Consider the following 14,310-nt stretch of genomic DNA (forward strand, 5'->3'; position numbering starts at 1 on the left):
TTTAGCTGACAAACTTGTTTAAATGAATTTACTCTGAAGGGATTTTCTACTTCTGATTCTCTCCTTCCTCCCTGGTGTGTTGTTAATTCTGCCTCTCTTCCTCTCCCTCTGAACTGGTTCACTATAAATGATTTTATTTAATCACTCCTCACTACAGACCAGATGGCCAAGAAAACTCCCAGCCCTGCACTGGGTAAGAGGCCTCCTCTCATGTCACCCCTATTGTCAGTCCTATTGGTCAACCTTACTGTATCATTGTGTCCTATTGGTCAATGCCCATGGTCATCCTGCGGCTTCATTAGTTTTAAATACCGCTAACTACCTGCAGGGGGCTGTTATTTAACAGCAACGTTATTAAACTGTTATGTTATTCAGTACCGCTAACTACCTGCAGGGGGCTGTTATTAAACTGTTATGTTATTCAGTACCACTAACTACCTGCAGGGGGCTGTTATTCAACAGCAACGTGATTAAACTGTTATTTTATTCAGTACCGCTAACTACCTGCAGGGGGCTGTTATTTTATTCAGTACCGCTAACTACCTGCAGGGGGCAGTTATTTTATTCAGTACCGCTAACTACCTGCAGGGGGCTGTTATTTTATTCAGTACCGCTAACTACCTGCAGGGGGCTGTTATTAAACAGCAACCTTTATTAAACTGTTGTTTTATCTGGTCTTCCATCTCGTCCTCTCAGCTATGAAGGCAGCCATCCTGATCCAGCGCTGGTACAGACGTTACATCGCCAGGTTAGAGATGAGACAGCGATGCACCTGGAACATCTTCCAGTCTATAGAGTATGCTGGGGAGCAGGACCAGCTACAGGTAATGGAGACGGATCTCAGGTGGTTCAACCTTGTCTGAGACCTGAAGAGGCCTCGGCTTTAGCCCAGCAGGCCAACACAGTCTGTTAGTACTTGGCCATATGAAATACAACTGACTATGTTTCAATCTTCCTCAGCTCTCCAGTTTCTTCAGTTTCATGCTGGACAACTTCACTCAACTCAACGGGAATGGCCCAGGTAACTAACATTTTCTAATGTTTTCAGGAAAATTGTTGGACTGTCAGTTCCTAGCACAAAAAAATGGAATGCCCATATAATTATTTATAGACTGAACAAAAAACGTCCCGATCCATTAATAGCCTTTGCCTAAAACATATTATGGTGAAGATGTTGCTTAGCAACCGCATCCGCATGCTATTCTGTTTTCCTCTGCTGTGGTAATGTGTGATATTGTGTTGTGACTGCTGCTGCCACAGCTGGGGCCTGCCTGTACACGTACAGACCAACACGTGGCTGCAGATCATCAGCCAGCCAGGCCCTTTAGTGGTGAAGACAACAGGAGACGATGCTCAGACCATCTGGCCTATTCTTACAAAATACAAGTTGTGCTTTTAATTACAGTAGATCCAGTATAGGTGATCTCTGTGGGTTTGGATCAGAGTGAATATGATAAACTGACTGGTTGTTTAGAGACGTGGCGTCTGTCTTCAGAGCACCACTCCACAGATGGGGTCTGAGAGAGGTGTGGCTGCTGTCCTCTTCAATAACAACATGATGATGATGATGTCCTGCCTGTTTGTCTCCATAAAGGAGTGTCTATGGCTGGACGTTAACCGACTGTAGCAGGCTTTTCCAGAGGAGGAAACGGAGATGCCCTGAACATGTACAAAATGTGTTTGACATCCTGTTTTAGTGTGTTAATAAAGTTTTATTTTATTTGATTCTATTCAGTTTGATTCTACTCTATTTAGAGTTGTAAAATTCCGGCAACCTACCTAAAATTCCCAGGTTTTCCAGAAATCCCGGTTGGAAGATTCCAGGAATCAGGAGGCAGTAAGCAGGAATACCGGGGGATTTGGGGAAAGTTACTGGCATTTTTAAACCCCCAACTCTATTCTATTAACCCTGTGTGTTCTATTCTAGTAACCCTGTGTGTTCTATTCTATTAACCCTGTGTGTTCTATTCTATTAACCCTGTGTGTTCTATTCTATTAACCCTGTGTGTTCTATTCTAGTAACCCTGTGTGTTCTATTCTAGTAACCCTGTGTGTTCTATTCTAGTAACCCTGTGTGTTCTATTCTAACCCTGTGTGTTCTAACCCTGTGTGTTCTATTCTATTAACCCTGTGTGTTCTATTCTATTAACCCTGTGTGTTCTATTCTATTAACCCTGTGTGTTCTATTCTATTAACCCTGTGTGTTCTATTCTATTAACCCTGTGTGTTCTATTCTATTAACCCTGTGTGTTCTATTCTATTAACCCTGTGTGTTCTATTCTAGTAACCCTGTGTGTTCTATTCTAGTAACCCTGTGTGTTCTATTCTAGTAACCCTGTGTGTTCTATTCTAGTAACCCTGTGTGTTCTATTCTAGTAACCCTGTGTGTTCTATTCTAGTAACCCTGTGTGTTCTATTCTATTAACCCTGTGTGTTCTATTCTATCTATTAACCCTGTGTGTTCTATTCTATTAACCCTGTGTGTTCTATTCTAGTAACCCTGTGTGTTCTATTCTAGTAACCCTGTGTGTTCTATTCTATTAACCCTGTGTGTGTTCTATTCTATTAACCCTGTGTGTTCTATTCTATTAAACCTGTGTGTTCCTGTGTGTTCCATCCATGTTGTCAGATCTGATCTCCCACCTGCTGGACCCAGTGGTTGACCCGTGGTCAGACAGAGAGAGACAGAACATGTATGAACAGATCACTGTTCCTGAGTCCTACAGCGGTCCTCACCTCACCTTCCCCCTCACCGTCTCTCACACCAACGCCCTGCTCTCTGCATTCAAAGAACAACAGGTACCGTACCATTCAATTCAAACTTTATTTCCCCCACTGTGTGCTACAGGACCAGTATTCTTAAAGCGTCTCAGAGTAGTAGTGCTGGTCTCGGATCAACTTCACTGTGTCCATATAATCATACTAATTTTGATCTAAAAGGCACAAACTGATCCTAGATCAGGACTGCTTTCTGAATATGTGCCCAGGGAGTACAGGAGCTGTTGTGGACAGTATGACAGCTTAATGAATAATAACAGATCAATAACCTATAGTCCTACCTGATGGTTCCTCTTCTTCCAGCCTCTCCACGGCAGATACATGCTGCAGTTGTTACACCAGACTAAGAAGCTCCTGAAACAGATGCCAAACGTCATTCACCTGTCCACACCCTACGCCAAGGAGATCACAATATGTGGTAGGTTGTTGATATATTTTTAGTGGTTGGATTGATATAGAGCTTTTCCAGATGATCAAAGCACTTTACACTGTATGAAGGAAACTAATCCACCACCCCAATATTGTGTTCAGTGCTGCTAACTATGTTGTCCAATATTGTTTTCAGTGCTGCTAACTATGTTGTCCAATATTGTTTTTAGTGCTGCTAACTATGTTGTCCAATATTGTGTTCAGTACTGCTAACTATGTTGTCCAATATTGTTTTCAGTGCTGCTAACTATGTTGTCCAATATTGTGTTCAGTACTGCTAACTATGTTGTCCAATATTGTGTTCAGTACTGCTAACTATGTTGTCCAATATTGTGTTCAGTGCTGCTAACTATGTTGTCCAATATTGTGTTCAGTGCTGCTAACTATGTTGTCCAATATTGTTTTCAGTGCTGCTAACTATGTTGTCCAATATTGTGTTCAGTACTTAACTCTGTTGTCCAATATTGTGTTCAGTACTGCTAACTATGTTGTCCAATATTGTTTTTAGTACTGCTAACTATGTTGTCCAATATTGTGTTCAGTACTGCTAACTATGTTGTCAGTGTCTAATATGTTGTCCAATATTCAGTACTGCTAACTATGTTGTCCAATATTGTTTTCAGTACTGCTAACTATGTTGTCCAATATTGTGTTCAGTACTGCTAACTATGTTGTCCAATATTGTGTTCAGTACTGCTAACTATGTTGTCCAATATTGTGTTCAGTGCTGCTAACTATGTTGTCCAATATTGTTTTCAGTGCTGCTAACTATGTTGTCCAATATTGTGTTCAGTGCTGCTAACTATGTTGTCCAATATTGTGTTCTAGTACTGCTAACTATGTTGTCCAATATTGTTTTCAGTACTGCTAACTATGTTGTCCAATATTGTGTTCAGTACTGCTAACTATGTTGTCCAATATTGTGTTCAGTACTGCTAACTATGTTGTCCAACTGCTAACTATGTTGTCCAATATTGTGTTCAGTACTGCTAACTATGTTGTCCAATATTGTTTTCAGTGCTGCTAACTATGTTGTCCAATATTGTTTTCAGTACTGCTAACTATGTTGTCCAATATTGTGTTTCAGTACTGCTAACTATGTTGTCCAATATTGTTTTCAGTACTGCTAACTATGTTGTCCAATATTGTGTTTCAGTACTGCTAACTATGTTGTCCAATATTGTTTCAGTACTGCTAACTATGTTGTCCAATATTGTTTTCAGTGCTGCTAACTATGTTGTCCAATATTGTTTTCAGTACTGCTAACTATGTTGTCCAATATTGTGTTCTAGTCCAATACTGCTAACTATGTTGTCCAATATTGTGTTCAGTACTGCTAACTATGTTGTCCAATATTGTTTTCAGTACTGCTAACTATGTTGTCCAATATTGTTTTTCAGTACTGCTAACTATGTTGTCCAATATTGTGTTCAGTACTGCTAACTATGTTGTCCAATATTGTGTTCAGTACTGCTAACTATGTTGTCCAATATTGTGTTCAGTGCTGCTAACTATGTTGTCCAATATTCAGTGTAACTCAGTCACAACTGCTAACTATGTTGTCCAATATTGTTTAACACAAGGCTGACTTACACAACACTATCTAGTACTGCTAACTATGTTGTCCAATATTGTTTTCAGTACTGCTAACTATGTTGTCCAATATTGTTTTTAGTACTGCTAACTATGTTGTCCAATATTGTTTTTAGTACTGCTAACTATGTTGTCCAATATTGTTTTTAGTACTGCTAACTATGTTGTCCAATATTGTTTTTAGTACTGTACTAACTATGTTGTCCAATATTATCTTTTCAGTACTGCTAACTATGTTGTCCAATATTGTTTTTAGTACTGCTAACTATGTTGTCCAATATTGTGTTCAGTACTGCTAACTATGTTGTCCAATATTGTTTTCAGTACTGCTAACTATGTTGTCCAATATTGTTTTTAGTACTGCTAACTATGTTGTCCAATATTGTTTTTAGTACTGCTAACTATGACACAACACTGACTGACTTGACTACTCTGTCCAATATTATCTTTCAGTATCTGCTAACTATGTTGTCCAATATTGTTTTTAGTACTGACTATCTAACTATGTTGTCCAATATTGTTTTCAGTACTGACTAACTATGTTGTCCAATATTATGACTTTCAGTACTGACACAACACTGACTATCTAACTATGTTGTCCAATATTGTTTTCAGTGCTGCTAACTATGTTGTCCAATATTGTGTTCAGTACTGCTAACTATGTTGTCCAATATTGTGACTATCTAGGACACAATAGTACTGACTATCTAACTATGTTGTCCAATATTGTGTTCAGTACTGCTAACTATGTTGTCCAATATTATTTTCAGTACTGCTAACTATGTTGTCCAACATTGTGTTCAGTACTGCTAACTATGTTGTCCAATATTGTGTTCAGTACTGCTAACTATGTTGTCCAATATTGTTTTCAGTACTGCTAACTATGTTGACCAATATTCTGACCATGTACTGTACACAACACTGACTATTGTACACAATACACTGACTATCTGTTGGTTAATTTCATTAAAAGGACACAACACTGACTATCTAGGACACAACACTGACTATCTAGGACACAACACTGACTATCTAGGACACAATAACACAACACTGACTTTAACTGACTATTAGGTAACACAACACTGACTATCTAGGACACAATACTGACTACACAACAGACTATCTGACTAGTAACATAACACTGAGTATCACTGACTATCTAGGACACAATAACACAACACTGACTATCAGCAAGTTGACTATCTAGGACACAACACAACAACACTATCTAGGACACAACACTGACTATCTAGGACACAACACTGACTATCTAGGACACAACATTGACTATCTAACACAACACTGACTATCTAGGACACAACACTGACTATCTAGGTACTGACTATCTAGTACACAACACTGACTATCTAACACTATCACTGACTATCTAGTACACAACAACACTGACTATCTAGGACACAGTACTAGGACACAATAACACAACACTGACTATCTAGGACACTATTGACTATCTAGACACACAACACAACACTGACTATCTAGTACACAAACACTGACTATCTAGTACACAATAGTACACAACACTGACTATCTGACACAATAACACTGACTATCAATACTGGTACACAATACAACACAACACTGACTGTCTATTGACTATCTAGGACACAACACTACTGACTATCTAGTACACAACACTATCTAGTACACAACACAACACTGACTATCTAGGACACAACACTGACTATCTAGGACACAACAACACAACACTGGCTATCTAGGACACAACACTGACTATCTAGGACACAACAACACAACACTGGCTATCTAGGACACAACACTGACTATCTAGTATACAACACTGACTATATAGGACACAACACTGACTATCTAGGACACAACACTGACTATCTAGGTACACAATAACTATCTAGTACACTGACTATCTAGGACACAATACACAACACTGACTATCTAGGACACAACACTGACTATCTAGGACACAAACACTATCTAGGACACACAACACAACACTGACTATCTAGGACACAACACTGACTATCTAGTACACAATAACTATCTAGGACACAACACTGACTATCTACTGGTACACAATAACACAACACACTATCTGGACACACAACTGACTATCTAGGACACAACTGACTATCTAGGACACAATACACAAACTGACTATCTAGTACACAAACTGACTATCTAATAACACAACACTGACTATCTAGGACACAACAACACTGACTATCTAGGACACAATAACACAACACTGACTATCTAGTACACAACACTGACTATCTAGGACACAATAACACAACACTGACTATCTAGGACACAATAACACACAACACTGACTATCTAGTACACAACACTGACTATCTAGGACACAACAACACAACACTGACTATCTAGTACACAACACTGACTATCTGACACAACAACACACACTGACTATCTACATACACAACACTGACTATCTATCTAGTACACAATAACACAACACTGACTATCTAGGACACAATAACACAACACTGACTATCTAGGACACAATAACACAACACTGACTATCTAGGACACAATAACTAGGACACAACACTGACTATCTAGGACACACAACACAGGACACAACACTGACTATCTAGGACAACACTGACTATCTAGGACACAACTAACTATCTAGTACACAATACACAACACTGACTATCTAGACACAACAACACAACACTGACTATCTAGGACACAAACTGACTATCACAACACTGACTATCTAGGACACAATAACACAACACTGACTATCTAGTGACTATCTAACACACAACACTGACTATCTAGGACACTAGGACACAACACACAACACTGACTATCTAGGACACAATCTAGTACACAACACTGACTATCTAGACACACAACTGACTATCTAGTACACAATAACACAACTATCTGACTATCTAGGACACAATAACACAACACTGACTATCTAGGTAACACAACACTGACTATCTAGACACAATAACACAACACTGACTATCTAGGACACAATAACACAACACTGACTATCTAGGACACAATAACACAACACTGACTATCTAGGACACAATAACACAACACTGACTATCTAGGACACAATAACACAACACTGACTATCTAGGACACTATCTAGGACACAACACTGACTATCTAGGACACAATAACACAACACTGGCTATCTAGTACACAACACTGACTATCTAGGACACAACACTGACTATCTAGGACACAATAACACAACACTGACTATCTAGGACACAACACTGACTATCTAGGACACAACAACACAACAACTACTGACTATCTAGGACACAATAACACAACACTGACTATCTAGGACACAATAACACAACACTGACTATCTAGGGACACAACACTGACTATCTAGGACACAACAACACACATCTAACACACACTGACTATCTAGGACACAACAACACAACACTGACTATCTGACTATCTAGGACACAACACTGACTATCTAGGACACAATCTAACACAACACTGACTATCTAGGACACAATAACGCAACACTGACTATCTAGGACACAATAACACAACACTGACTATCTAGGACACAATAACACAACACTGACTATCTAGGACACAACACTGACTATCTAGGACACAACAACACAACACTGACTATCTAGGACACAATAACACAACACTGACTATCTAGGACACTGACTACTAGGACACAACACTGACTATCTAGGACACAACACTGACTATCTAGGACACAATAACACAACACTGACTATCTAGGACACAACAACACAACACTGACTATCTAGTACACAATAACACAACACTGACTATCTAGGACACAACTGACTATCTAGGACACAACACTGACTAACACAACACTGACTATCTAGGACACAACACTGACTATCTAGGACACAATAACACAACACTGACTATCTAGGACACAACACTGACTATCTACTGGGACACAATACTGACTATCTACAACACACTATCTAGGACACAACAACACAACACTGACTACAACACTGACTATCTAGGACACAACACTGACTATCTAGGACACAATAACACAACACTGAATCTAACACAACACTGACTATCTAGACTACACAACACAGACACAACACTGACTATCTAATAACACAACACTGACTATAGGACACTAGACTATCTAGGACACAACACAACACTGACTATCTGACTATCTAGGACACAACAACACAACACTGACTATCTAGGACACAATAACACAACACTGACTATCTAGGACACAACACAACACTGACTATCTAGGACACAACACTGACTATCTACTGGACACAATAACACAACACTGACTATCTAGGACACAATAACACAACACTGACTATCTAGGACACAACACTGACTACAACACTGACTATCTACTGACTAGGACACAACACTGACTATCTAGGTAACACACAACTAACACAACACTGACTATCTAGGACACAACAACACAACACTGACTATCTAGGACTATCTAGGACACAATAACACAACACTGACTATCTAGGACACAACACTGACTATCTAGGACACAATAACACAACACTGACTATCTAGGACACAATACACAACACTATCTGACTATCTAGGACACAATAACACAACACTGACTATCTAGGACACAACACTGACTATCTAGGACACAACTAAGGACACAATAACACAACACTGACTATCTAGGACACAATAACACAACACTGACTATCTAGGACACAACACTGACTATCTAGGACACAATAACACAACACTGACTATCTAGGACACAACACTGACTATCTAGGACACAACACTGACTATCTAGGACACAACACAATAACACAACACTGACTATCTAGGACACAATAACACAACACTGACTATCTAGGACACAATAACACAACACTGACTATCTAGGACACAACACTGACTATCTAGGACACAACAACACAACACTGACTATCTAGGACACAACAACACAACACTGACTATCTAGGACACAATAACACAACACTAGACTATCTAGACTACTAGGACACAACACTGACTATCTACAACACAACACTGACTATCTGGGACACAACACTGACTATCTAGACTGATCTAGGACACAACACTGACTATCTAGGACACAATAACACAAACTACTGACTATCTAGGACACAATAACACAACACTGACTATCTAGGACACAACACACTATCTAACACAACACTAACACAACACTGACTATCTAGGACACAACAACACAACACTGACTATCTAGACTATCTACACAACACTGACTATCTAGGACACAACACTGACTATCTAGGACACACTATCTAACACAACACTGACTATCTAGGGACACAACACTGACTATCTAGGACACAATAACACAACACTGACTATCTAGGACACAACACACTATCTAGGACTATCAACAACACAACACTGACTATCTAGGACACAACAACACAACACTGGACACAATAACACAACACTGACTATCTAGGACACAACACTGACTATCAACACTGACTATCTAGGACACAACACTGACTATCTAGGACACAACACTGACTATCTAGGACACAACAACACAACACTGACTATCTAGGACACAATAACACAACACTGACTATCTAGGACACAATAACACAACACTGACTATCTAGGACACAACACTGACTATCTAACACAACACTGACTATCTAGGACACAATAACACAACACTGACTATCTAGGACACAATAACACAACACTGACTATCTGGGACACAACACTGACTATCAACACTAACACAACACTGACTATCTAGGACACAACAACACAACACTGACTATCAACTAACACAACACTGACTATCTAGGACACAATAACACAACACTGACTATCTAGGACACAATAACACAACACTGACTATCTAGGACACAATAACACAACACTGACTATCTAGGACACAACAACACAACACTGACTATCTAGGACACAATAACACAACACTGACTATCTAGGACACAATAACACAACACTGACTATCTAGGACACAACACTGACTATCTAGGACACAACACAACACTGACTATCTAACACAACACTGACTATCTAGGACACAACACTGACTATCTAGGACACAATAACACAACACTGACTATCTAGGACACAACACTGACTATCTAGGACACACTGACTATCTAGGACACAATAACACAACGCTGACTATCTGGGACACAACACTGACTATCTGGGACACAACACTGACTATCTAGGACACAATAACACAACACTGACTATCTAGGACACAACACTGACTATCTAGGACACAATAACACAACACTGACTATCTGGGACACAACACTGACTATCTAGGACACAACACTGACTATCTAGTACACAACACTGACTATCTAGTACACAATAACACAACACTGACTCTCTAGGACACAATAACACAACACTGACTATCTAGGACACAATAACACAACACTGACTATCTAGGACACAACAACACAACACTGACTATCTAGGACACAACACTGACTATCTAGTACACAATAACACAACACTGACTCTCTAGGACACAATAACACAACACTGACTATCTAGGACACAACAACACAACACTGACTATCTAGGACACAACACTGGCTATCTAGTACACAATAACACAACACTGACTATCTAGGACACAATAACACAACACTGACTATCTAGGACACAATAACACAACACTGACTATCTAGGACACAATAACACAACACTGACTATCTAGGACACAATAACACAACACTGACTATCTAGGACACAACACTGACTATCTAGGACACAATAACACAACACTGACTATCTAGGACACAATAACACAACACTGACTATCTAGGACACAACACTGACTATCTAGTACACAACACTGCCTATCTAGGACAGAATAACACAACACTGACTATCTAGGACGGAATAACACAACACTGACTATCTAGGACGGAATAACACAACACTGACTATCTAACACAACACTGACTATCTAGGACAGAATAACACAACACTGACTATCTAGGACACTGAATCTAACACAACACTGACTATCTAGGACAGAATAACACAACACTGACTATCTAGGACACTGACTATCTAGGACACAACACTGACTATCTATCTAGGACAGAATAACACAACACTGACTATCTAGGACAGAATAACACAACACTGACTATCTAGGACACAACACTGACTATCTAGGACACAACACTGACTATCTAGGACACAACACTGACTATCTAGGACACAACACTGACTATCTAGAACATAACAGCCCCTCAGCTCCCAAAATAGAGCTCTGTCTCCCGGTTGTTTATTTACATAATGAAAAGACTTTGTTTCACCTCAATGGCCTCCTTCCCTGTTGTCGGAGTCGCATCTCATCAAACTCAAGAATCCTTGAGACGAACGTTAAACACACACACACAGAACATGAATGACTCATTTAATGTCAGTTAACCAATTAACCCAGTCATTTTGGTTTCATATGATATGGATGCTCAGATTTCTAGGAGGAAATGTGTCTACTACCTTTTTAAAATCTTCTAATGCTTGTAATTTTCTTCAGGAGATTTACATGGCCGCCTAGATGACTTGCTGCTCATATTCTACAAGGTTAGGCTCTTGACACGATACTGTACATGCCATAGTATACCTGTGACACTCCATGAAGAGAAACAATGGCCTAGTTTCTCCATAGTAATGATTCCATCTCTTTCAGAACGGCCTCCCCTCGGCAGAGACTCCGTATGTGTTCAACGGAGACTTCGTGGACCGAGGGAAGAAGTCTGTGGAGATCATCATCCTGCTGTTTGCCTACCAGCTCCTCTACCCAGACCACATGACCCTGAACCGAGGCAACCACGAGGACCACCTCATGAACCTCCGGTAGTTACAGACACCCAGACCACATGACCCTGAACCGAGGCAACCACGAGGACCACCTCATGAACCTCCGGTAGTTACAGACCCAGACCACATGACCCTGAACCGAGGCAACCACGAGGACCACCTCATGAACCTCCGGTAGTTACAGACACCCAGACCACATGACCCTGAACCGAGGCAACCACGAGGACCACCTCATGAACCTCCGGTAGTTAGACACACAGACCACATGACCCTGAACCGAGGCAACCACGAGGACCACCTCATGAACCTCCGGTAGTTAGACACACAGACCACATGACCCTGAACCGAGGCAACCACGAGGACCACCTCATGAACCTCCGGTAGTTACAGACCCAGACCACATGACCCTGAACCTAGGCAACCACGAGGACCACCTCATGAACCTCCGGTAGTTAGACACACAGACCACATGACCCTGAACCGAGGCAACCACGAGGACCACCTCATGAACCTCCGGTAGTTACAGACACACAGACCACATGACCCTGAACCGAGGCAACCACGAGGACCACCTCATGAACCTCCGGTAGTTACAGACACACAGACCACATGACCCTGAACCGAGGCAACCACGAGGACCACCTCATGAACCTCCGGTAGTTACAGACACCCAGACCACATGACCCTGAACCGAGGCAACCACGAGGACCACCTCATGAACCTCCGGTAGTTAGACACACAGACCACATGACCCTGAACCGAGGCAACCACGAGGACCACCTCATGAACCTCCGGTAGTTACACACACAGACCACATGACCCTGAACCGAGGCAACCACGAGGACCACCTCATGAACCTCCGGTAGTTACAGACACCCAGACCACATGACCCTGAACCGAGGCAACCACGAGGACCACCTCATGAACCTCCGGTAGTTACACACAGACCACATGACCCTGAACAGAGGCAACCACGAGGACCACCTCATGAACCTCCTGTAGTTACACACACAGACACATGACCCTGAACCGAGGCAACCACGAGGACCACCTCATGAACCTCCGGTAGTTACAGACCCAGACCACATGACCCTGAACCGAGGCAACCACGAGGACCACCTCATGAACCTCCGGTAGTTAGACACACAGACCACATGACCCTGAACAGAGGCAACCACGAGGACCACCTCATGAACCTCCTGTAGTTACACACACAGACCACATGACCCTGAACCGAGGCAACCACGAGGACCACCTCATGAACCTCCTGTAGTTACAGACACAGACCACATGACCCTGAACCGAGGCAACCACGAGGACCACCTCTCATGAACCTCCGGTAGTTACAGACACCCAGACCACATGACCCTGAACCGAGGCAACCACGAGGACCACCTCATGAACCTCCGGTAGTTAGACACACAGACCACATGACCCTGAACCGAGGCAACCACGAGGACCACCTCATGAACCTCCGGTAGTTACAGACACCCAGACCACATGACCCTGAACCGAGGCAACCACGAGGACCACCTCATGAACCTCCGGTAGTTAGACACACAGACCACATGACCCTGAACCGAGGCAACCACGAGGACCACCTCATGAACCTCCGGTAGTTACAGACAC

The 14,310-nt window shown here is 41.4% G+C and overlaps 1 protein-coding gene across 1 annotated transcript in view; it reads left to right on the forward strand.

Moving 5' to 3' along the window:
- ppef1 (protein phosphatase, EF-hand calcium binding domain 1) overlaps positions 1-14,310 on the forward strand; it is a 42,675-nt gene that overhangs the window by 4,105 nt on the left and 24,260 nt on the right. The window contains exons 3-9 of the mRNA XM_064959220.1: positions 158-193; positions 697-824; positions 961-1,021; positions 2,630-2,799; positions 3,082-3,196; positions 12,398-12,444; positions 12,551-12,717. Of these exons, the coding sequence (XP_064815292.1) occupies positions 158-193; positions 697-824; positions 961-1,021; positions 2,630-2,799; positions 3,082-3,196; positions 12,398-12,444; positions 12,551-12,717 (724 nt within the window). The remainder of the gene's footprint in view (positions 1-157; positions 194-696; positions 825-960; positions 1,022-2,629; positions 2,800-3,081; positions 3,197-12,397; positions 12,445-12,550; positions 12,718-14,310) is intronic.

This window comes from Oncorhynchus masou, unplaced genomic scaffold, assembly GCF_036934945.1.
Source record: "Oncorhynchus masou masou isolate Uvic2021 unplaced genomic scaffold, UVic_Omas_1.1 unplaced_scaffold_1511, whole genome shotgun sequence".
NCBI classification, from domain to species: domain Eukaryota; kingdom Metazoa; phylum Chordata; class Actinopteri; order Salmoniformes; family Salmonidae; genus Oncorhynchus; species Oncorhynchus masou.